The sequence below is a fragment of the Phalacrocorax aristotelis genome, chromosome 6, assembly GCF_949628215.1.
Source record: "Phalacrocorax aristotelis chromosome 6, bGulAri2.1, whole genome shotgun sequence".
Lineage (NCBI taxonomy): Eukaryota > Metazoa > Chordata > Aves > Suliformes > Phalacrocoracidae > Phalacrocorax > Phalacrocorax aristotelis.
The window spans coordinates 55,396,191-55,422,365 of record NC_134281.1 but is presented as its reverse complement, the minus strand read 5'-3'; the positions used below and the strand labels follow the sequence as shown (position 1 = coordinate 55,422,365).

Here is a 26,175-nt window from a genome sequence, read left to right as displayed (position 1 = left end):
ATATATAATGTGCACATCACTATTGTATAACATAGCTTGCGCAAGGAATTCTGACAAGGATGGCAAGCACTTTTAAGATCATTGAAAAGCAGAGGGCTCATTTCTTAGCAAGGCTTTTTCATACAGAGTTAAGAGAAAGCAAAGATTAACAACTTGCTCAAAATGCAGGTGTATTTTGTAAACAGCTATGGAATACTTTGCTTGCCAATAAGGTTATACGGCAAGTAGTAGCCTGATTTTGTTTGGAAATGGGGCAGAGCATATGCTTCATCACTGTAAATATGAAATTGGCAACAAATTCCAACAAAATTTGACAGAGCTCTAAAATGTAAAATTCTTACAAAGTTTTATAGAGGCAGGGAGAAATCATGTTAATATAATCCTGCAGTGTGAGCATAAGGCATGGAAAGCTACAATGGGTGAGCCCAGAGCAGGAAAAGACTCTGTATATAGACTCTTTCAATTCCTAATAGGAGAAATCTTCCTCTGAAGACTAGTCTCTGTTGCCTGAAGAGCAAACTCCACAGTGAAGCCTGTTTTGCAGTGAAATCCCTGTTAGAGTCTTTAAGTAATGACTTGTGCTCAGCTAAAAAGTCAGTCAACTGAGGCATAGAAATTCATTGGAAAACCATGCTCTGTGACTTCTGCTGGACGACACAGCTTTTAATTTAGCATTGCTGGCAGCTGTGTGGGTTTGGGGAAGGAAGAGTTGATGACAGGCAGCTTGCTTTCCAACAGTAACGAGGAGGGTCACAGTGTGAAGCCAGAGGGGAAGGGCTACTTTAAATTAGGAGAAGGATGGGTAAAGCAAAGAATAGGATGGGGTGGGAGGAAGAGGGACAACTGCTTATAAAGTTAGCAAAGCAGCAATTGCTGTTTCTGGCCATGGATGCAGGCTGTTACCTGGGGGAAAGAAGAACGGTACCCTGACAAGTTATGGGCTTGCATCTGCTCAAAATGTCCAGTTCTGACTGGAAAAATAAATACCGCTTGTATTACATATGAGATCTATCTATATTTTGTTTTTTTTAAGAAAACCTTGTATTATTCTCCTTGGTGGTGCTGCTAACAATCTAAGCACTCACTGCCCAGATTTCTGACCTGCTTGATCCTTGGTATTTGGGATCTTCATCTGCCTATTTGGCTCACCTGAGAAGCAGCCAGTTGATGCTGTGTTATCTAGCCTACTGGCTGCATTTGAGATGAAGCACAGCTCTGCCAGCAGGTCTGTGGCCGCTGCTGTCACGTGTGTGGTGCGGCTTTTTAATCTTATTTCATGTCATATACGATGTACTGGTTATGGCCTTGCAGAGCCAAGGAGTGTGACCAAGATCTTATTCTAAAAAACACCCCTCATGACTTCAACACTATCAGTGATCTCAACATTAGCAAGGCGAGTAATACATGTAAAGCTGCATCCTGGAGACATCTCTATCTTTCCTCTGATACAATCAAGCAGACACAGAACTGTAAAATGCAGGTGGGGAGAGCAAAGAAGTAGATTAACACATCAGATGAACTCATTATGCTTAGGAATGCCATTTTAAGGAAAACATGGCTTTCAGCGCTGTCATAGAAGGTGTGGAGGGGTAAAAGAGTTCCTTTGTTCTGATTCTCACTGGGGTCTGGAAAGAATTGTCTGAAAAATACTGAGAGTCAGTATTTCCTCATGAAAATAAGTTGCAGGGTGCTAAACTTGTGTAACAGCTGTTTCCATACCAAGGCTAATTTCAATGCCAATGTTTTGCATATGCCCAGGTAGTGAGAACTTCTTGTTTTCAGCAGAGCTCAGATCTCTTCACAGAATGAAGTTACACTGAGGGGAAGAGAGAGGTGGGGGCCATACTTGCTTCTAGGTACCTGTTTCCATGTTTGATAGAAGCATATTCTCAAGTAAACAGTGTGCATGCAAAAGAGGAAGAAATCAAACCCAGATATGCTCATACCTTTCCAATTAAAAAAAATGTGTAAAGGAATAATTTGTCTCTGGCAGATGGGGAGGAAAAACAGGTGCCGCTGTAAAAGACCAAACCTGTGATGGCAACTGTCAGGGGCATCTTCCTGCCTGAGGCAGTAGCTAATACCATAGAATCATTAAGGTTGGAGAAGACCTCTAAGATCATCAAGTCCAACTGTCAACCCGCCACCACCACCACGCCTCCTAAACCAGATACTTCAGAGGACACCTTAAGAAAACCTCCATGCGTGAGCCGACATAATGTTCTCGCAGGTGATTTTGAGTAACTGCACATAGATGTTTGCCTGGGCTTTTGTTCCTTCTTCTCCCTTAAACAGCGTGACTGTAACCGAGCTCAGCATCATCCAAGAGCGTTAGGCAAGACTCCCACGCTGCCCATCCCCTGCGCGTAGGGCCGAGGTACAGAGCTCATACTGGCTGGAAGGACGCCTCTTAGAGGTCTGCACTGGGTTTTGAACACCCAAGTTTACAGTAACCACATCAAACCACATCCTCCGAGGAGCCAAGTGCCTTTTCGGCTGCAAAACGACCACCTCTCTAGTAGCGAGGCTAGACCCCCGGCCTTCGCTGCGTGCTGCCTGCGGCCCCCGAGCGCGACCGGGCTGAGGGAGGGCCGGAGCGCGGTGGCTTTGCCGGGAAGGGCAGGGGCGGAGGGGCGGGGGCTCCCCCTGCCGCCGGCCCGGCGGGGCGGCTCCGGGCACGTGGCGCCCGGGACCCCATAAAGGCGGCGGGGCCGGGCCGGGGCGGCTGGCGGCGGGCAGGGAGGGAGGGAGGGAAGCAGGGAGAGAGGGGGGCCTGCTCGGCCCGGGCTTCCCCCGGCCCCCGGTCCGCCGCCGAGGGCTGCCTGCGGCCTCATGGAGATCTCCCTCAAGCACCTGCCCGGCGGACGGGCCGCCGGTACCGGGTGAGCGGGACGGGGAGCGGGGGGGTGGTGGTGTCGGAATGGATCGGGGCGTGCCCTTTCCAAGGGCGCGGGAGGGAGCGAAGCGCCCCGGGGCACGGCGGCCCTGCGGGACCGCGATAACCTGCCGTGGGGGCGGCGGGGCTCCCACCACCCTTGGGGCAGCCCGCTAGCAAACAGACCGAGGCAGTTCTCCAGAGCCGCCTTTTAAACGTGGTGCCCAAGGCGGGAGCCCTCCGCCCGCCCCGCCGGGGCTTGCCTCGGCCCGCTGTTCGGCGGCGGCAGAGCGACCCCCGCTCGTCACGTCGCCCGTGGGCTGCGGGCGCGAAGCGGGAGCTGCAGAGCGTTTTGCGCGCCCCTTGCTCCGGCTGGGTTCGGTGCTGCTCCGGCGGTGGCTCAGCCCTGGGGAACGCCCGCAGCGCTGTGAAAGGAGGGCTTTCTGTTTAGTTCCCCCCCCCCCCCCAATTTCTTAGAGCTCGCTGTCCTGAGAAGGGCTAGGCGATGCCCGCCTTTGGGCAAGCTGTGAACTTGGTAAAAGATCATGAAGGTGAAGCTGGGGTTGCCCAGTCTGATACATAGAACCCAACTCGGTGATTTTTCCTTTTTTTTTTTGACCCCTCTTCCCCCCCCCCCACCCCCATCTTGTTAATACCTCTTCAAGATGTAGAGCTCAAGTAGATAAATGCTCTTGATATGGATGTCTGATGGAGAGTGTTAGGGTTGCTCCTGTAATGAATTACTCCCCCGCCTTGCCCCCAAATTGACTGTGTGCTCTATAGCTCTTTAGCTAATCGACTCAATGGTGCTTTTTCTGCTGGCTGAAGAGCTGGATATTAAATACTTATTTTGTAAGTAGGTAGCTGTAACTGGTAGGCACTACTGTTGAAACCTTTTCTGGAATAAAACCCTGAGCTTTGAAGTGCTTCGCTACAAAATGTTGTCCAAACAACAGATTGTCCTACCAGATACAGCATTGCAATGGTGGCTCTCCTAAGGCAGCTTTTAGAATGGAATTAGTAACAATTATTATTTGTGAAGCACAACACTTAATGGCACTTAAATATGCATTTAAATATGCATAGCAGAGTTAGTCTTATTCATAAAACTTGCTTGTGTCAGTGCCTTACAAAACATACCATGGAAACCTATTGAACGGTGTTACTTACACTGCTGTGTCTGATTGAGTTGTTCTGTTACTCTGTCTTGAGCTAGGTGCGTTGTTTGGATTATCTTTAGATCATTGGGCTAATAAACATTTGGTGGAACTAGATGGTTAGTTTTAAAAGCAGTAAGTCGCTATTAATCACTCAGCTTTTTAACTTTTTTAATGCTCTGGTTGAAGTTTCTAATACTGCAGATTTAATGCAGCTTATTTGGATGTTATTTTGAATCTGTTCTAGAAATGAATGGATTAGAAAACAGTTGCTGTATTTCATCTATTGCCAAATGAGTTATTTCTTGACTAGTACACCAGAGAACAGCCGTTCTTTATTGGAAGACAAAGCCCAAGAGCGACATAGGCTTGAATCTCATCTCTTCCTCTTAAGTTGAAAAAGTATGCTGCTTTCCTTGGCTGCGTTTCCTGCTCACAATTTCTACAGCTAATTAATAAAGGAAGTTAAAGGCATCACTGAAAATAATCCCTAGCCAGTGGAGTTAAGCGGGGGTTGTCTAAAAGTCAGTGTTGTTATTAGTCAACACTGAGTTTTTAGAATAGCTGTAGGGGCTTCAAAGGAAACTGTGGGAAAAACCCACCCTGTTTTCCATGGTATGTATTTGAATATCAAGGGAAATAGTGGGTTTTGTGAATTTTGCTGTTTGATTTTTGTATCTGAAGCATTATTAAAACTAGTCTAGTAAGTTTTTATTACAAATTTAAATAAGGATGTCCTCTACAGGTTCTTTTTCTTAAAAACATTCCTGTGTTTTTTCCTGTCTCAAAACCAAAATCAGCCCACCTCCCACCATCTTCACGAATTATTGATTTCAGGCTGTGTAATAAAGGTAATATTTGAGCTTCTAATGTTAAAAAAAGCTTTTTTGTTTTTTTTTCCACTTCCTCTTATGAGGAAACACCAGAGTATCGACTTTACTGTGTTCTTTTAACTCTCATTTCTCCTCTTAAAAGATAGCTGGTTCTATGGGTTTAAATACTGATACACCTCACACAGGTGAGGACAAAAGAAGTAAGAACACATCTGAAAACTTCGAACTGATGCTTCTGGTTTTGACACTGAGAGAAAATGTTATCCTTTATAAAATTCAGAACATGGGGAGTAATTTTCCAGATGGTAAATGGGACTGATAATTGGCTTATGTAGCCAGTTTCAGATACGATTGCTCTACCTTAACACATGGAGAGAGGAAAAAAATTTTAAGTTTGGTTCTGATCTTTGTGTGCAGTAGGAAAGTTCTGACAACTACATTACTGGGAAACAGGGTTAAAAAGATTAGGAGAAAGGGAAAGTTTTTCAATGTCCTGCTCAGCTGAGAGGGAGAAACTTAGAGTTATTTAAGGCACCTACAACAATAATGCTCTGTGCTTGTTCCTCTGATTTTTACATGCCCAGATAAATAAAGAAATGCCTGTGAATTTAGCCCTTAAAGCTGCATGTGCATAACAGAAGCATGCTGTGAAGCCTGCTCTGCTTGTTTAGTCTTTAAGACACCTTTTTCTGGTGGTAGGACGCGAGTTATTCAGAGAAATGTGTTAGTGGTGGCCTCTATTTCAAATATTTAGTTTCAGGAAAGAGTTAAATGTAGGCTTGCTATTACTATTACAGATCCTCTTATTTAATGCCTGTTTCCTGAGAAATAGTTGTGTAAGGGTTGTGTTTTTTTGATGATCTAGTGTGATTGAATGATTTTTAATGATGTGATCATAGGGGAAATACTTCTTGCATTTTGCTGTAAAACAAACATAAAACTGTTGCAGATATTTTTTTATGTCATGTGGTGATCTGATGTGAAACTGCACTATGAGGAAACTGTTTGCTGAAGCGTTCTGTTGGTTTCTAATTAATGTATTATTTATGGCAGAAATATGATGGCTCAGTCAGACTTAGATTTAAAGGAGATGGCTCTGAAAGAGGATTTGAAGTTTTACTTCATGAACCCGTGTGAAAAATACAGAGCAAGGTGTCAAATACCATGGAAACTGGCTTTGCAGATTTTGAAGATACTGATGGTTACTACACAGGTAATCCTTCCTCTGCTTTCACTCTTAGAAAGTGTAGCAATGACATGTAGGAGAAACAGGTCTGTGGTTCTGGGCCTTTGCCATCCCTGGGTATTTGTTACTGACTTGAACTTCCTGCTTCAGTCCAGAAAGAAAAAGTACTATGAAAGATGTGTCGAGGGGGGAAGAATAACATAAACTAAGTTATAAAAGCCTCCTTGAGATTTTGGGGCAGTATTTGACCGGGTATTTTGCTGTTTTTAAAATAACACTTTGAAGCATATTACTCTTCCCACTAAATCCCACGCCGACTTCAGGCTTGCCATCACAGTATGGCTCTGTGCTCTGCTTCCTGTTATGTTCATAGATTATAGTTTCACTGCACTGTTTCAGAAGTGATATTTCTTGAAATCTGGTCAGTAACTTGAAATATCCATGTTCAATGTGAAAACGCTGCAGTCTCTGGTGGTGATGGGGGTGGCTGGGCTACAGGAATCGGATGTGCCCCTTGCTTCTGTCGTCAAATGATGCATTTCAAACAGTCAGGGAAACTAATAGGAAGAGGCAAAGAAGGGGGTGGGTTTTTTTAAACTGCACTGGTATCATCAGTGTAGTTGGTTAATTTACAGTCCACTAAGAAATGGTGACTGGAGGTTGAGGGAAGCCAAATGGGACACGCATGTAAGTAAAATTATTTTTCTGGACCTCTGAAATGCAGGACTCTGACATCTGACACTTTGCAAGTACAGCTAAATATACAACTCCTAAAAACATGCTGAGTTGCAGGATTCCAGGTTTGTGTTTGACTTGCCCGCTAGAATGAAGCGTAACCCGGGCTTACGTGTCCCTGTGTTTTATTGACCGCTCTCGCTCTTCATCTCCCCGCTGGAAAGACGTAGCAGGCTCTCTGGCCGTGCTGGCACAGGATCCGGCCTCTGTTGCTGTGCTGTGCCCGAGTCCTGACGGAGCTCTGTCTGCAGGCAGGAGCAGGGTGCGGCGGTCTGTCTGTCTGTCTAGGCAAGGCTAGCTGAAACAGGCTATTAAAGCCATTGCTGGCGCAATTGCTATCCGTAGTGTCGGAGCTGCTGAGGACAGGGTGCGTATTAAGGTGTGGGGGTGTGTGGGGGGTGGGGTGGGCAGTGTGAGCACAGCGTAAGCTAAGGGGATGTGTTGCCCCATCTTACTTTACTAGCAGCTGTACCTCAGCTGTGGGTTATTGGACTCCCTTCCAAACAAGGCAGTAACCTTTGTGTGTGAGTAATGAGACAAAATACAACTTCACATGGCTCTGAAAAGGTTCAGCGCTTCCATCTATCCTAACCTACTGACTTAAATTTTTGGGAGAGTGACTGAACATGTAATTTTTTCTGTCTGCTATCTTAGTTTCCCACTGTCCTTTGTGGGCAGAAGGGGTGCTCTGCTGTTTAACTTTCAAAGGCCATGAGATTTTCTGGGTTACTGCTTAAGATTTTTCTTGTCAGCCCTGGGTCTTGCTCGGATGCCAGGCTGGTAGTCGGCAAGAAAAGGAAAATAGAGTTTCTGAAGGAAAATGTGTTGCTGCTCTGCAGGGAGGTCTCAGATGTGAGCTAATAGGAAACGGATTGGTCCAACAAGCATCTCTGTTTCAGAGTGAGGGCAAGACCCTTGAAGGACAACCTAAGAATAAGTTAAGCCTCCTTCTAGCTGCCTCTTCCTGATGCCAGCCTGTTAGTCATGACACTTGTGGCTTCTTTGGTGTGGTGCAGCAGCTGGGATATCTGTGCCTGACTGAAAAGCAGAAGAGGCTTCTGTCCCAGTACAGGGAGTAAGTCTTACTCTAGCATCATGCTGAAATCCCGTAGGGAGTCCCCTGAGGGACTCAGTATCTCTAAAAAAAATCAGGGATCTTCCAGCTGCAATACAAACTAGAGTGCTGCAGATTTATTTATAGTGCTTGGTGATTTTTTTTTTTTGCAGTCAACTGAAGATATAAATAGTTGATTTATAAAACTCAGCTGAAAGTATGAAGATTTAGTTCTTAGCTCTGCTGGGTATATAGAGTCTTCAGCTTGACATCCCCATTTCTCTGTCCTGGCTGTGACTTTGCCATACAACCCAACAGCCTTGCACAAAATAGTCCAACTGCATATATTCTTTTAGCCTGCCCTAGATTTAAGCAATTACTATCTTGGACAAGAGATGATGTATTGCAGTGAAGGGGATAAAAATAGGTGTGCTTGCCAGCTTCCATTGTTTTGAACGAAGGAATTTGGATCCTAGTGGAGCCTGCCTGTTTGCTTTGGGGGATTTCTAAGTTCACAGCTCTTTTGCTTGCAGTTTCTACTCTTACTTCTCCCCTGCTTCCACAAGAAACTGGCAGGGCTTAGAAACTCCATGCAGTAATGAGACAGTTTTACATTTGCTGTTAGTAAGCAGTTTAAACCTAGGATGAAGAGTTAGCTGTTTTGGGCTTGGGATATCCTCCTGCTGCTATGCCTGTGAAGAAACTCTTTTTGCTGCATTTCTCAGTTTCCAGGTTCCATTTATGTTTTCCGTGGTGGTGGTGGGAATGGGAGCATCCATATGGTAGGGCAACACAAATCCTGAGTAGTAACTCTGCTGTCTGCTGTGGCTTCTTATTATAGACCCCTTAACCAGCACCTGTGTCAGATAGGTGATGTTTTTTGTTGCTGTGGGGTCCCACATAGGTTTGCTCTAATCCTGTGCCATGCTGGAGGTAGGAGGAAGGTGCAGGAATTTGTCCCATAGCGAAGCAGGGCATTTCTGGGGTATCAGGCTGTACTTGTAGGTTCACTCTTCTGCCATTTGCATGGTCAACAAAAGTTTTGGCAAATTCCAGTTAGAGTTGTTGGTCCAGGATGAGTGAAAGGTGGCAGTGATCTAGCTGTCTGTTTAATTGCTGCACTGTAAGTTTGAGAATCAGCGGGAGACTTTGATTTCTGTTTCTCTTACCCTGCATGTGGTTAACCGTGACTTTAGTAGTCCTATGGCATTAGTTAACAGATGCTTTGCTCCTGTTGTAGCAGGGTTACAGCAACAGGCCCCTTTATGTTTTGTATTCATTATCATTCATAACTGTTTCCAAAATGTTGCTGCTTGACCAGTGTTCAAAAACCAAATTTGTTTTTTTTTCTCTTGCCAGCTTATTTTTTTTGGTTTGAGTAACCAGTTGGTGGTCTCATTCAAAGAGGAAAACACTATTGCTTTTAAACACCTATTCCTGAAGGGATATACTGGAGTTGATGAAGATGACTACAGCTGCAGTATATATACACAACAGGATGCTTATGATAGCATTTTTTATGTTATTAATCAGGTAAGTGTGTGTTTATAATGAACAGTGTTAGAGCTGAAGCTATAGCTATAAACTTCTACTAAGGTTCTATTCTTCTGTTGCCATTCTTGGATTTCAGTTTTCGTATTTCAGCAAGTCAGCGTAGGTGGGGTATCCTGAATTTTTTGAGTACATGTCTGCATTTTTGTCTCATGGAGACAAATCTAAAACAAAATTTTACTCTGCGTAGTACTGAAATCCAGAAAGTTTGAAAATCAGTCATCTTTCATGAACTAGAACCTTTGTTTAGGTCTTACTTTGAAGAGCTATGGGCCCTGAATATACCTATGCGTGGTATTAAAAAAATTTGTGCTTACAGCTATGCTGAATTGTAGCTTTGTAGTGAGTGCCAGAGGCCTCAAAATGGGGAATATGGTACTTCCAGGAATGTAGGGGCACTTGCCCCAGTTAGGGATGGTATTTTAAAGAACGGTCCCTTTACAATCGTGGGAGGAAAGTGAATAAATCTGGGGTGAAAATTTAGTAAACATTTTTGTATTTAAGATTAATACATTTAGAAGTCATGAGATGAAAGAGTGTGTGTGTGTGGAAAATGAAATGACTCTTGTGTTTGGGGATGACGATAAGCCCAGAGACGGTTCACGTGGGATGAATGAAAAGTGGCTTTAAATCACCTTTCGTTTTCCCTGACCTTGGGACATCATCTCCGACGCTTGGTTTAAAGCAGTTTTGCTGCTGTCAGTTATGCCCAGCGCTCACAGTGGTGCGAAGGCTATACTTAAACGTGGGCTTGCGAGGGAGCTTGCTGCTCCTTGGCCACCTCTAAGCTACAGCAGAGCCATCAACAGATCAAACGTGCTGTTTCTGCTGTGCTGGGTAAGGCCAAGGCTCTCACTCCTGGTGTGTTCAATGAATGTTCACTTAGTTTTCCCAGTCTGTCTTTGAACTCTCAATATTGCCACTATTTCTGCTATAAACTGTGCTTTTTTTCTTCCTTGCTTGCTTTGTCTCACTTTCCTTCTTTTGTAGGCACTAAGGCTGAGGTGAAGTCCAGATAGAAGACAGTAGAGAAATAATAGCTTTATATCCTCAAGAATGAGCCAATGTGTGATACAGGCATCAGGAAAAGGTCACGTCATAAAATGTCTATGTTGTATAGAGGTAGACATATCTTTTAAGGAGATTTTAAACTTGTGTTATCTGAGTTCCTTAGTGTTCTGTGGTGTTCCTGAGGCTTTTTTATCACATGTAAGACTTCAGGTTCCTTCAGGTGAACATTATGACTGGTGGTGTTTTTTTAAGTGTTTGTTGTTTTTTTGTTCTGTTTTTGCTTCGTTTTTTGAAGGATGCCCTCTGGGAAGAGACAAGCCAGCTGTCCTAAGCTAAGAGCAATGCTTTTCTTTGTTTTGAGATGGACAGCTAGAAGCTATATGTTTTGGTATTTTTGGTTTTGATTTTTATTTTGAAATGCGTGGTTGGTGGGGCAGGGCAAGCAGATATTGCAGAAGATGGTAATACTGCATAGCAAAACTGGAGGTGTAAAAATGGAATTTTAGGTTTTGTATAATGTGCCACTGTGATATCTTCACAAAAAATAAAAAAAAAACCATACTTTCCCCTTGGAAGAGTACACAGCTTTTCCTTACTCCTCTCCTGGGTCTGGTTTGGAAGTTGCTGTTACAAAGAAGTCTTGCAGAGCTGTTATGCTTGTAACCTGCCTGTGGCAGAGTCTGGAGGACCAGGATGTTCTGCTGGCTGCTCTGTGTGAGGCTGCTTAGAAATGTGTAAATGGAAATTCTGCTTTTACTGTTTCATAGTGTTGTTTCAAAGTGGCATATGAGTAACCCAGAGCCACATGTGATGCTGTCAGGATGGCAGAGCCTGAAAGCGCGTGTGGGCAGAGCAATGGCTGGCTGTTAGTCACAACTCCACATCCCTCTGAGGACATCTCCAGATCGCTGCATCTAACTACTGTTTCCGCTCACTTGACCTGCCTTAGTCAGACTTGGCTTCCTTAGTTTACTTTAAGATAACATTCTGGCAGGGTACGGAGACCGTGCTTTTCTGCCAGGCTGTCTAAACCTGTTCCAAGCTCAGCTGTGAGGAGTCGAAGCAGCACTCTGAGGCAGGGCTTTGGATGGAAATGTGGTTCCTGTTACGACTCTTTTGGACATGGAGCGTGTGGTTGATAATGACCAGTGGGATTTGTACCCCACACGATGGGCTAGTGATCATAATCCTCATAGGAAGGAGGAAATAGGGTGACACTGAATGATGCATAATAGCAAAGCCCGTGTTTAAGGGAAAAGGGTCTAATCTGTATCAAAGCCTGATGAACAACTGGTTTTGTTTTTGGTTTTTTTTTTAAAGGAATGGGAAGCCTTGTCTGATTTCCCGTGTTTATTTACTTCAGGCCTCCTGGGAGGTGAATGCTTAGAGTAGACCAGTGCTCTACACTGCCCTGAGATTTTTCACTAGGGGTCATGATGACAAAAACTAATGAATTAAGATGTTAATGCCTTCTTCCTCAAAGGGCCAAGGGTCTGTCTGGCTTCTTGGACAATGTTAGCTGGTGCTGAGCTGAGCTGGCAGACAGCTGTGTTCACAGTTAGTCATTGGTCTCCTCAGCTGTCTGAGTCAAGAATGACAGGGAGAGCTGAGCCCCAGGGGTTTGCCTCGCTTGTGCACGGCTGGAGGGTGTGGCTCCGAGGATCTGAGGATATATCTTGCTTCCAGCAGACACTGAGAACGTGTAGAAGGCAAGTCAGGAGAGGACTGGCCTTGAACAGAGTTCTGCCGTGGTGCTCAGGGCTCATCCGTGTGTTAGTGCTTGGTTTGGCATAGCTTTATTCACTTCCTTTTCTAGTCCTTGTGCTCAAGTGGATCTTAACATATGAGGAAGGTGACCTGTGCTGTGTTTAGAATAAGTGAAAAAAGAACATGCCTTTCTTGCAGGCATGTTTTCAGTTGCTTCTGTGCTTGTGTAAAGCAGGCAGGTTAAATTACTTTTGGAGGCTGTCCAAGCTCTGTGTATGTTCCTTGGTTGCTGGATATGTAGCGAATGCGTGGCTTCCCTCTTCTGTAGTCACACAGGAAGCAGCTTTGGTTTTACTCCTGGGTTGGATTTGATAAGAACTGGGTCTTGCATTATATGTAAAGCAATCAAGCTTCAAGCGGTGTGAAAAATAACACCTTCATGAGATAAATACATAAGATATCCCTGGAGCGTGTGTGGTTAGTAGCAATTCTGCACTGAAGCTGCTGCCAGGCATCTAATTAAAAGCTGTCTGCTGGGTTGCTGTCTGGCACATGGGTAATCTTTTGCAGGCAGCCCAGTAGGTACAGGGCTCCCAGTCACTGTGTTAACAGGATGCTAATCGCTACTAATTAGCGGCCAGCAGCCCCGTCGGCTTCCCGTGAGATAGCCACTCTCAATTCACAGACCGTATGTGAAAGTAAAGATTTTTTTTTTTTAGTGTAGAAAGCTATATTGATACACTTGAGATTGCAAGTTACTATCTAATGCAACAAAGACAACTGTCTCTGTAACTTCTGCTTCTGTTTCGTTTTTTAAACTAGTACAAGCAATTAAAGAACATATCCCTGGGGACACTTGGTTATGAACATGAAGGATCAGGCTTAAAAATCTGTAAACAGCAGTACAAGAAAGGCACGATGCTCCCTTCCAGTGATATGTTGAACATAAATATTTCTACTGAAACAGGTATAGTGTTGTACTAAAAATGTCTTGCTGTGGAGTACTTATATTCTAACGCTAAATCAGTAAAGTTTAAAACCAGTAGCTTTTTGCATGGCAATCATCAGAACATTAACATGCCTTTTGCCTCTTTCACTTGTGGTTTTTAGTTACCTGCCTAGAAATGGCAACTGTGTAGACTGTAGGAAGCTCTTTTCAACTGCTGGCATTAGTAGGTTGTGGGTGGGTTTTCTGTGTTTGTTTTTGGTTTTGGATTTTTTTGGTGGGTTTGTGGGTGTGGTGTGTTGTTTTTGGGTTTTTTTTGTGAGTTTTGTTTTTGTGTGGTGGGGTGTTTTGGTTTGGTTTTTTTGTCCCACCTCACCCTCTATGCAGAAACTTCAAATACAGAATTCTGGATGCCAGTCAGTCTGTACCTTCAGTGGGTGTCCTTACCACCTCTCAGAGCAGAGTCCTTGCTGTTAGCCTCTCAAGCTATACTACATGAACCTGCTCCTGATCCCGCTAGCTGGGGCTATCTGTGGATAGATTTGCTCAAAATTAATCCTTTCACTGATAAGGACTTGCCATTCAATCTGATTATCTCAGTTTTATGCTGCTTGCTTTGTGAAGTTTTTAAGATTACAGCTTTTCCTCTTCTCCTCCCAGAATGTATCTTTTTTAAGCCACAGGAGCTAGCTGGTAAGAAGGCTGAACTGAAGCTGAACTCCTCTTTTTTCAATCTTGAATTTTACAGGTAAAGCGGTGGTGGGGATTTTATTTTATTCTTAGTTTGTCCTTTCATAGGAATATGGTGGATTCTGAGTTGTGCAGTTTCCTTGCTTTGTGTATGTGTGTATTTTTGTTTGTATTTATATATTTATACACTTTTTAAAATGTTCAGGCTTATACAGGTTGAAATCTCCTTCAAGCTGAAAGGCATCGCTCTACAGACAATCCACGCCCGTGAATTGCCTGACTGCTATGCATTTCAAAATACTGTAAGTGAACATGGGGTATGGCACTGCGAACACTGTATATATATAACAAGAACTGAAGCTAAGGGGTAGTCATCACCCTTATATTTAGACTGCAAGGGAAAAGCAGTTGAGCATGTCCTGGCCCTTACTTCTCCTTCAGAAAGGCTGCTGAAATCTGTGTTGCTAAGGGACAATATTATTTTGTATCATATTCCAGCTGGTAACTTGATAACCTGAGAAGGAGATAAGTAATTGTTATCCTTCTAAAGGTTAAACTTGTCGGCTTCTTGGAATACTGATTTTTATGCTGTATGTGACGTGTTCTCAAATTATGTCTACACCAACAACAAATATTAATGCATACTATGTCAAAGCACTTACCAAGACTTTTTTTTTACGGAATGAAATTTTGTTAGCCTTGCTTCTGATATACTCTTGTGTTTGCAGATAACTTTCAATAATAGAGCCCACAGTGGAAAAATCAAAATCTATTTTGATAGTGACACTAATATTCAAGAATGTAAAGACTGGCATGTATTTGGCTCTGGTAAGTATGGTGCATGTGTGTTTGCACGATAGCAGTGTTACACCTCCTCCCAACGCTTCCCCTGTTCTATATCAGTCTATCTAGCAAGACGTTCCCCATCCTGTTCATATAAATAAGCCAAGGAAAACACCTGACTTGGTTTCACATAATAGCTTTTAAACCTGTGGATGAAAGGAATGAGCACAGAGTGTCAAACAAGTTTCTGATTGCAGGTCACAGAATGATAAATGAGGTGGGATTTTTTTGTTTGGTTTTAATTTAATAACGCTGGTGTGGGCCAAAGCCTGCATTCCTCTTACCCCATGTAGTTGTAACACTGTTGGAGTATAGAAGGACAGGTGAACTTAGTACAAAAAGGGGACACTTGTATTAATAGACCCATTTTTGGTTTTATTTCAAAGAACTTGAACATGCTTTTCACTGTTGTGGCCCAATCTCTGTAGTTGCAGAAAGAATATTTCTTGTAACTCATCTATTTATGGGGTGAAAGTGTTTAAATGCAAAGTGTGTAATTTTGTTAATTTGTGCTCAGAGACATGTGAAAAGACTAACTTCACTTCCTTTCTTTGACTCAACAGTTCTCCAGAAAAACACACAATATATTCTAGTCTTTGATGGATTTGTCATTTTAAGTTGCCTTGCTTCTCTCATCCTCTGCACACGATCTATTGTTCTTGCTTTGAGACTACAAAAAGTAAGTACAGTGCTCATAATCTCAAGGCTTATTTTGTCTTTGTTGTGTTTGCTGTTAGCCTTGTTGAGTGATAACGTTTTGAAATATTGGGTAGTGTATCTGTTGCAGGATGTTGCTCTCTTACTGTGTTTCTGTCTCCAGAAAGGATGTGTAGATGTATGTATGTCTGATGAACAATTGCCAGCTGAATGGGTTTTTACACCATTTTGGGCAGTGCTGTAATACAAAGTATGTTGTATCTGTTGCAGGCAAAAGGAGACTTCTTTGTGTCCAGGGCATAATTTTGTCCAGGATTTTAAGCAAGAAACCTTCTCAGTCTTTGTGCTGCTAACAGCCAACACACCTTGCACCTTCAAAAACATGAATTATTTTTTCCATGGCTTCAGAGTAGAATTCCCATAGAGGTCTTGCCATAAATTAGTGCTTTAATGTACGTCCCTCAAAGCCAGCTCTATCTGGAGAAAATGTAAAGCATAGCATATAGTCTTAACTCTGACTTGGTGTTTTGGTCGGTCTGGGGCTGGAACTGCCCTTTTTTAGTTGTTCTTTCCTTCTTCCTCTGAAATCCCTGATCACCACCTGCTGTCACCTTCTTCCCTGCTCATCCTCCTTTGCAGACTGAGACTAGCCCTGTTTGACTTCATCTCGAGCTGCTTGCAGAGCTTGATGTAAGCAGACCCAGCTCTTCTGGTCCAAATACTGATGCAGAAACACTGGCTGGGCCCTGAGATGTACCAGCTTATAACTATTAATTGCCACAAACTTTGCAAGCATGTGGCTCATGGGAGTTGGAAAAAGAGCTCAGGATAGGTAGGATATAAAAGCACAGATACTTGCTTATCTTGTTCAATATAGCCTTTTTGTGGCTTGTAAACAAGACAAGGGTGAAGGGGACAATTCAGCGAAGGCATTGTCAAACTGCTGTCAGGAATAGGGATGTCAGCATTTACTTTGGAGGAAAAAGAGCACGTGAAAGCAGATGGGCAGTGTTGGGTGTAAGGAGTGATATTGTCAGCTCTGGAAATGAGAGCTCTTGACTTATAGTTGTATTTGAGTTATTTGTTTTCTTTTGCACACCTTTAGTTGGGTGGCCTTGCTCTGTTGGAGGTGGGTAGAAACTTTTGTGTTAACAAGCCACGGTTAGGCTGGTGGGGATTGGTTATGAAGTCAGCTGTTCTGTGGAAAGTTGGTTTTCGCTGGCCTAAACTAACCTTAATGTTTTTGCTTTTTATTTCTGTTGCTATTGAGAATGAGTTTTAAGCTGTTATTCCAGCAAATACTATAGGAAAAAGGGAGTATGTGAAACTTGAGCATTGCTGTACTACTGGGGCATCTGTACATATTTTTCATCTAGGGTGACTTGTAACTAAACATCTAAATGCTTGTCAACAGAGATTTGTGAACTTCTTCTTGGAGAAATACAAGCGTCATGTCTGTCACGCTGATCGCCTGGAGTTCATAAATGGATGGTATGTCCTGGTAATTATCAGTGATGTGATGACAATCATTGGGTCAATCCTAAAAATGGAAATAAAAGCCAAGGTGAGAGTTTAATACTTCAGATAAATACTAGTCTTGTTACAACCAAGTGTAATGTGTTTTTAACTTGGGGACAAATGAAAGTGAGCTATCATAGTCACTAGTCATCTTGTTTACTTTTGCTAGTTCTTTTATTTCTTCATCTCCTAGTGGTAGTTTGACTGGTAACTGGTTTCAGTCCCTTTTCCCCTAAAATCTTTCAGTAAGACCACGTAAACTATTTAAACATCTTATTTCCACAGTGCTAAGTCCCCTAATCCCTGTTGTAGGACCTGTGGGTAGACAGTTCCTAATAAAAAAAACCAAACAAACAAAACAACAAACAAACCCCAACCAACTTTGGTTGTGTTACTTCTGTAGGAAGTAGTAGTACATTTTGTACAGGGAAATCAAGAGTCATCCCCTTGGGTAAAACAGGGGTCTCTTGATGGCTTGTGGGACTGGAAACATGGTTGTTACAGCTTGCTTTCCTGGCCTGTCCAAACTACAGGCACAGACAGTGTCAGATGCCAGTCCTTGACCTCCCAGTCTGGGCTTGCTGAAATCAGTGTGTTTTGTCCAGCTGGCAGCTCTTCAGGGTTTGTTTTTTTTGTTTGTCTTGTCCAGTTGGTTGTTTTTTCGTTTGGGGTTTTTTGTAGATTCCCCCCCTCCCAGTAGAGCAGTATGTCAACAAGTCATATGTTCACAAAACTTCGTATTCTGGGAAAAACTGGGTAGGTAGTGTGCTGCTCCTGCTTCATGTGTACTAAAGCTCAAAGGGCACATGCCCAGAGCAGCCTTCAGAGGAAGCACTTGAGAACCTCCAGCTGTCTGGCGAAGTAGGGGGATGAGGGCAGGAGACCTTGAGCTAGATGGGTATCTCGTGCTTCTTGCAACCAGTTCTAGCCTTCTAAAGAAAAATGCAAGTAGAGAAGATAAAAAGTTCTAAACTTCACTGACAGTAAAAATTATGTTCAGGCTCTAAACAGCTGTTTAGAGATGTAAATTCATGTTGCATGGAAAGGGCTGTAGGTCTGAGGCTTGCTTTTCGTTTAAATGATGGCTCATGTTTTACTAAACAGCGAATGAGAGCTTGTTTGCCTAACAATAGCATATGTTAACCTTCTTCTTAAACAAAAACTTGGAGATACTCAATCTAATATCAAAACTGTGTCATAACCAAGGTGGAGGTTTCAGTTCTTCATGCAAAACTGCAAGAGTATCAGCACAGATGTGCTTTCATTTGCAGCACTGTTGCATTTGGGTGATCTCACTAAATAACTGCAGTTCATTTTGGTCTGATTTTTGATGTAGCAACGTCCTTTCTGTAATGGACTGCCCTGCTTTCTTTGTTTGAACTGCTGGAACTTGAATAGCTGTCAAGCTGACATACCTACCACTTTGTAACTTGACCACCTGCTCTGTTTGGATCCCTCAGAACCTCACAAGTTATGACGTCTGCAGCATTTTACTTGGAACATCAACTTTGTTTGTCTGGGTTGGAGTCATCAGATACCTGGGATATTTTCAAACCTACAATGTAAGACAGGAATTGAATATTCAACGATTAAAAGCATCTATTTGTTACTCTTACTCAGGTCTCTCTAACTTGTGCTTTTTCCCCTTCTCCTTTCTTCCACCCTGACATGTAGGTGCTCATTTTAACTATGCAGGCATCATTGCCCAAAGTGCTAAGGTTTTGCTGTTGTGCTGGGATGATTTATCTTGGCTATACTTTCTGTGGCTGGATCGTCCTGGGACCTTATCATGAAAAGGTACGTACGCCTTTTCTGGTCTAACGATGTGTGAATATCTGCGTTTGTGTAGTTCCTAGTTATAACAGCAGAAATAGGACTTAAAGTCATGTTTTTATTTAAAAGCTGTAACATGAAGAACACGGGAGTGTTTCTCCTTCCATGTGTACCTCCCGCCACCTTCTCCGTTTAGCAAAATAACTGTATTCTTGCTTTCACTGTGTGTGTGAAGTCAATGTAATCTCAAATAACAAGGCTGTGTCTGTGATGAGCGGATGGTTTATCCAGGCAATGCCCGACTGCGGACTAGAGGTAAATTGGTCTACCTCGCCCTCTTCTGGCAATCCCAGTCCCATTGGGATAAAGAGGTACTAGTTCACCATTACCGTTTCTGGGAACCTCCTTGACTCTGACTTCATTTTTTCCAAATTTGTCCTGTGCCATGGAACTTCAGCTCCTAAAACTTGACTCATAAAGAGGTGGATGAATGTCTTGTTTACTTTGCTTCCTGGGGGGGTTGGGATGGTGGTGTGTGTTTGTTTTGTTTGGGTTGTTGTGGGTTGTTGCTTTTTTTTTTTTTTTTTTAAAGGTTGATATTGAAGGGTGTGCCTGGTATGTTGTCTTGTCTGAAACCTGGGTACATCAGTAAGGTTTGGATATTCCAAAACACAAGCCAAAAAAAAAAAAACCCACAAAGCTTGCTTGTTTGTTTTTTGTTGGCAGGTGCTCTGTGTGACAGTTTGAAAAAAGGCAGATTCCTGTTGCGATAAATTCTAGATGTCCATTAATCAGTAACAAATGTATGACTTGTCACTCTTGATTTCTGGTTATTTGCAGTATATATTGTAACAGAGACACATGCTGCAGCGCTTGCTGCTCAGCTTCTTGTGCCCCCAGAGATCAGATTCCTCTAATATAACGTAATTCTCTCCTTTGAGGAATGTAGGTATGCAGTCTGCACATATTAAGTTGATGACAATACATCTCTCCATGGGATGCTGGATGCTGTGGGATCCTCAGTCATACCAGAGACTCAATTTTTTATAACAGGCACAGGATAAATACAGTTGTAGCTGCCCTGCAACAAGTGCATTAATTGTCTGAGCCAAAAGGAAGCGTAGTCAATAATATGCTTACCTATGAAAACGTTACCTCTTGCTAAATGTCACAGATTGATGTCAAGGAAAGCAGCTGCAGTTGCATGGGGGTTCCCTGTGAGAGTTCCCCAGGCCCCCGCTGGAAGGCAGTGTGGCACTGTGCAGAGCTGGCCGTGCCAGGGCTCTCCCGCTGCCCGACCCGTCCCTGGCGCTGTGCGGGCGCACAGGAGAGAGGTCCTTGTGCTCGGAGGTTCTGAAGGCCTTAGCTCAAAAACATAGGAATACGTATGTTTTTTTCCCTTCTCCTACTACGGCCAGAGGGAGGGTGTAGGAATCCTGTGTTTTCTGTTATGTTGATACAGAGGCTTATAGGTGAGAAATCCTTAGCGGGTTTCATTCTGTACCCATGCATCAAAACTTGTGGGTTACTCAAGAACTACCCATGCCATGCACCCCTTCTCAGAAGATGTGCTGCTGGGTCTCATAATGGCTTTAAAAATAATAATAAATAAGCCATAGGTAACACCAGACCTGCTGTTCCTGTGCAATAGTATGTTCTCCTTACAAACATATGCCCCTTGACATCTTGTTTTCAGTATAGGACCCCAGTTCAAATGAGTATGGTCACGTTACATCATTGGTAACAGCTACATTAAAACATAGCGCATTAATTCATGTTGTCCAATGAAGTATAGCTAACAAATCCAGTTATTTGGAGGGACAGAGCGATGGTGGGAAGTGTGCTTACCTGGTTGCTGTATGGAATTTACCCTCGGGGCATGTTCCAGTTTGGGGAAACAGAGTTAGGAATTCGAGAGGATGTAATTGAAATGAAACCATGATTTTGTCCAGTGTGTGCTTAGTAATTTCACAGCCCAGCTACAGCTTTTACCTACAGCTCAGGGTTTTCTGAATGACAGATAGATGATGTTATCGCAAGACAAATCTAGTTTAGACCATTTGAGCTCTGAAGGCTATATGCTATCTCTAACTTCTTAATACAATATTGATTGATTACCCCTAATCCAGTAATGCTGCAGAGCTGGGTAACCAGAGGATGTGGATTCTGTTCCTAGCATACCGCCACTGATTTACTGTACAGATTCTGTGAAATCACCTTATCTGCATGCTTTGGCAAGCAGAATGATATCTTCTTGCAGGTCTAAAATAGCTTAAAATTAAGTAACTTAAGCTTTCTGTGGTGGTCAGTTACTAGCTGTTTTGCCTGTTGAGCATTATGAGTTTATTTCTTTAATATTTCTGATGTCAACGTATCAGTGCTTAGCCAAGATTATATTGCTGCTTGGTTCTATTACTGACAGGTATATTTTGGTCTGAAAGTGTGGCAGCATCTGGTTGACTGGGCTGGCTTACTTTCTTCTGCTGCGAGTAAAACTCTAAAAAAATTACTTTTGTTTATGATAATTCTCACTTTCCCTTTAATCTGGATGATTGATCTTCACATTCTATTAATAATTGGTACTTGCTATTTTCTAGTTTGAAGATCTGAACACAGTGGCTGAGTGTCTGTTTTCTTTGGTCAACGGTGATGACATGTTTGCAACATTTGCTCAAATCCAGCAGAAGAGCACGCTGGTGTGGGTGTTCAGTCGGTTATATCTGTACTCCTTCATTAGCCTGTTTATATACATGATCCTCAGCCTCTTCATTGCACTCATTACCGACTCCTACGACACCATAAAGGTAAAACATTTTTTTCTCATTACACTTCTAATCAGTTTTGTATTCATTCTTGTTAATCACTCAACACCATACTACTAGCATTAGTTACGATGACTGGTGAGACTACTAAAATCTTTTAGCTTAGTCTGTGGTGAAATTGGGAGGGTGACTGGGTAGTCATCCAAATGACTAAGCAGTAATTGGTTTTGAAAATCATGCTTAGTGTTTGTCCCTGTTCTGTATTTTCTGCTTCTGCACCAGGCTTCCAAAGGTAACAGCTCAAGGAAACATAGGTGGAAGGATGAGTAGAAAGAGTCCGTTTAAGTATAGTTACACAGAGCTGGATAAGTCTTGTTTGAAGTGAATGTTTCTTCCCGTGACACCAGAAGCTGAGGTCAGGAAGGGTTTGCTGCCGCCTCAGATAATATCCTCTTGGCAGGAGTGTGGCAAGGGCCGAGCAGATAATTCTAAACTCACTTAGGAGTCCAGGCTTGCTTAATGTGCTGCTTGGAAATGTGTGATTGAAAGGAAATGTCTTCCGAAAGACCCACTACTTCTTGTTTCTGTTAAAGTTCCTCCATCCATTTCCAGTATAAACTGGCTGTAAGTGAAACGAAGTTTTCAGTAATTACCTTTTGTTGTCTTCTAGTGCTGTCTCTCGTTCGTGCTTCTGGTAGCTGCAGTAACCAGTGGGAACACAATGTGCATCATGCTCTGTAGCTCTAGTCCCTTTCTTGTCTTAGTGTCAGATAAACAGCCCGGCAGAATAAGGTTAGTCTGACATGAACCACAGCTTCCAGACTGACGAAGGGCTGCACTTCCTAAGTTGTATTTTGAGATGCTTAACTGTCTGTGCTTCTGAGTTTATTGGATGGTCTGTCTGACCTGCGAAACACTGTTCTACTGTTCTTCCCTCCGAGCACTTCACATGGATCAATCAGTGTGCTGAACCGGTGTTTTGCAGAGCACTTCTTCAGCACGGCAATGCTGAATATCCACGTTAGGGCCCTTCAAATCCAGCATTGGGGTTCCTAGGGAAAATGAGCCCAGAGCACTCAGAGAGCTGATGTGAACAAGGGAGAATCAATGCCACTATGACTTGAGATCACTTGCTTGGTCTTACAGACAGCAAACAAAATGTAAGGGAATCTGAGAACAATGTGGACTTCGTATCACTTAGATTGCTTTGTTCCACCAGTTACATATGTGGTGTTTCTAGGGTGGGATTGCATTTTTTTTTTTATTCCTGCAGCAATACTGAACAAATGAAACAGTCTGGTTTTAGCTGTTGCACTCCAGAGGAAATTTTAGAACATTTTGTGTCCAGTAACTTCTCATGTGTTGTAAATAAAATGCTTTCTTTTTCAGAAATACCAACAAAGTGGGTTTCCAGTAACAGATCTACATGAATTTCTAAAAGACCATGGCAGTGTTGGTTACAGAAAAGAACAAGCTTGCATGCCATTCAGCTGCTGCTGTAGCAGGTCAGTAGGGTGTTTTTAATGAACCTTTTTCTCAGAAGTACACCGGTTAGCTTGTGCTGTTTCACAAGTGTGGTAGCATCCAGAACTCATCAGCCTGTGGAACATTTGGACTCCGTTCATCTTGTGCTTTACTTGGTGTTAGGTCTTTAGTCTGCTGATGATGCAGGGGCAGCAATTCTGAGCTTAAATGCATGTTTTAAGTGTTCTACTCATATGAAAAGTACTGTGCAGAAACTGGTGGGAGTTGATGGGGGAGGACTGCAGACTATAACATGGAACTGCCAAGGAGTCAAGAGCAAAACTAGGTCTCTGCTTCTTAGGATTTTGCAAATCTTGTTTCTAAAACACCTTTCCACTAGGCTGGGAGTCGTAGCAGAAGGCAAGCGAGTGCGATTCAGCCAGGGACCAGTACTTAATCCCAAAGCTATGCTGTGTCTGTGAGGCAAACTGGTTCAATGCCATCTGTCAGAATATCAGAAACACGCTTTTAAATGTCTGGTTGCCACCAAACTCAAGCCTTTGGAGATCTTAGCAGTGGTCCTTTCTAAGCTGGTGTTGGTGAGAGATGAATATCTCACCTGGTGCTTGCTGGTCTGGAAGTCTATTCTTAGGTTTCCTCAGAAACAGATTCAAACACACCTCTGAATCCCTGATTGGGAGTGAAGGGGTCTTGTCACTGTCCCTAGGCAGTCTGGGAGAATTCCTGCTTGTGCACAGAATGGTCGTGGGCACCGTGCAAGGAAGCCAGGATATGGGAGAAGGAATAGAGCTGAATGTGAACACTTATTCCATGCCAACTGGTGTAACAAATCCTACTTTAGCAGTAGGATACTTGTCTACTTACATAGTGAGGCTTTTGTGAAACGCAACTTTATACTTTTGATGTACTCTGGCAGAGGGAAACCTCATAGCCAAAACCGAGCCTGTGAGATGATGATGACGGGCAGGTATGCCAGCAGTTGCTGTGGGCACTTGAAAGCCAGCTAGTTAATAACAACTCCAGCCAGGTACAGCTTCGGGTTTCACATCCAAGTCATTGTGCACGATAAGAGACTTTTGTCTGCTTGAGCATAATAAATATTCTTTCTTGTAACATGCTGCAGAGTATTGAGGGTGCAGGCCTGGTAGCCAGAGTGTAAATCTAGAGCTTTTGCTACTATAGCAGTTTCTGCTTAATTGTCCCAGTGCAGGTGTTGGAGCTGTATGCTGAAATGGGAGGGCACAGAACAGAAGGAACAAAACTCAGCTTGGTTTTGTATGGGTAAATGCTTCCTGTTGCATTTCTTGCTGAATGAAAAACTGAATTTTTTCTTCTGCAGACAACAGAGTGATGACAACTTGATACTTATTGATTGATGATTACACGTTGAAGTTCACCACTAATATATGCAAAACCCCCCATAGTTGTATGGAGAAGAATAATTCCAAATTGTAATGAAATGCACTATCTGGATCTGCCCTGTTGTGAACAGACTAACCTTACCTAATTAAGGTGCTGGGGAAAGAAAACCTGCTAATGTGACATCAGCTGGCTGACCAGGAGGAGAGCCCAGAAGCGGCATCTGAGGAAAGCTGTGAAGGACTCTGCATTCTTGCCCCAAGTTCTGTCACGTTAAAGAAGGCTGATCCTTGAGCAATGTCCATGGGACCTCTGTTTGCTAATCACCTCTAGGAGGAAGGAACCAACTGTTGTTAATAAGAAATAAATGAAAATAATTTTTTAAATAATTCCATGATTAAAAAATATTAAATAAAAAGTAGTCCAGGAGAAGGGAGGAGTTTTTCACTTAGTGATGCAGTCAGCATTGAGGCTGTAACTTCTGCTTGGTACAATTCATTTCCTTGAAATAAATTTATACAAAAAGTACAGAGCTGCACAGAAGTGCAAATTATTTGCTGTTCTCCCTCTTATATACCATTTTAACACAAACAATTTATAAATTACAATCTTTACCAGCTTTAGCAAAACCAGAAGCAGTTTGGTTTCTTTTTTTTTGGTTTTGAGTCTTTTCTATTATATCCACAATATTTGATGTGTTCTGTGTCCAGATTAAACTTACTACTTTAACTGCAGGTAAATACTACTTTTGCATGGTTGGAAACTTCCATAGCAAGCATCATGTGAAAAAGCATGAAAAGATTATTGCTTTTTTCCTTTTTAAATTTTTTTCTTTTTTTAAGTATTGCACGGTTGTGTTGCCATAACCTGGAGGTTACTCAGGCCAAAACAATGCCAGGGAGTCACCTAATTGTTTCAAGTACGTCTTATGTGGAAGAAAATATGAGTTATTTTCATAAACAACTGAGTCCGGTGGTTGGTTTGTTCAGTTATTGTCTGGGTGTCTTTATAGACGACCATCCCAAAGTACTGGGTGGTGGTTTTTGCCCTTTATATTTTTTTTTATTTTCCAATGAGATCAAAGCATTTGTGGTAGCTTTAAAGCACTTCCAGTATAGTACTGCATAGGTGTTACCAGGTGCTTCTGAAGACTTTCAGGGGTACTGACTGCCCCTGGAGCTGGGGGGGCTGTTAGATACTCCATGTTGTCTTAATGGGGCGTCTGCTCCCTAAAAGCAAATCATCTCTAGCGGATGATGTTCACTTCAGCGTGTGGTGGCTAGGGCTTGGTCTTGATACATATCATTAACTATTAATGACGGACTCTAAGTTGTGGCTTTGCTAGTGTTTCAAGTTGCAGAGGTGATTTGAAATGCTGCCCTTGTATGAGTAAGGTGGGTGGCAGCTTGGTTTGGGGGAAGGAGATGATGCTGGTAGACTTGAACAAGATCCTGACTTATTGAAAACAGTCCTCAGGAGACAACTCCTCAACATACTGCATTGTATCCCCTTGAAATCTGGCGTGAGGAAGAGAATCACAGGAGCCTTTGATAGTTTCTGACCATCATTTTCCTACATTATGGTTATCTGCTAAATAGAACTTGGAAAATTCGTGCTCTGGTGCTGCCAGGCAGTCAGGAGAACAAAAACTCAACTGATAAAAAAGGAAGGGCTTGCTAACAGCATTGTCCGAAGTGTGTGGTGTTATTCATGGAACTACATGTTTACCCGCAGGCCTAGATACAGAAGCCTGATTTGCTGTCCTTGAGCAAAGCTATTAGAAGTGCACAGTGCCATCTCGCTGCGACCCTCAGTAGTGCTCCCGCGAAGCCTGCAGTGGGCAGAAGAATCCAGCGCAGCCGTAGCGTTCTCTGCAGTAATCGCCTCTGAGCTGCGAAGAGGCAACGGTTCATCGTAGTGTAGACTGGCCTGAACTTGCAGGGCAAGAGAAAATAATTGGTCTTCAATTAAATGTGAATAAATACTTTCCCAAAGGACAGTGGAAAAATAGAACAGATTTCTTTCCGCGTTTG

The 26,175-nt window shown here is 42.9% G+C and overlaps 1 protein-coding gene across 1 annotated transcript; it reads left to right on the top strand.

Annotated features, from left to right (window-relative positions):
- Positions 1–2,729: 2,729 nt before the first annotated feature.
- Positions 2,730–24,670, top strand: MCOLN2 (mucolipin TRP cation channel 2). The gene is made up of 14 exons (XM_075098041.1): positions 2,730–2,882; positions 5,919–6,078; positions 9,200–9,373; positions 12,932–13,076; positions 13,716–13,803; positions 13,951–14,047; positions 14,474–14,573; positions 15,152–15,267; positions 16,660–16,809; positions 18,224–18,325; positions 18,438–18,560; positions 21,134–21,340; positions 22,688–22,803; positions 24,123–24,670. The coding sequence occupies exons 1-14, from the start codon at positions 2,833–2,835 to the stop codon at positions 24,157–24,159; spliced, it is 1,665 nt and encodes a 554-aa protein (XP_074954142.1). The 5' UTR covers positions 2,730–2,832; the 3' UTR covers positions 24,160–24,670.
- The last annotated feature ends 1,505 nt before the right edge of the window (positions 24,671–26,175 follow it).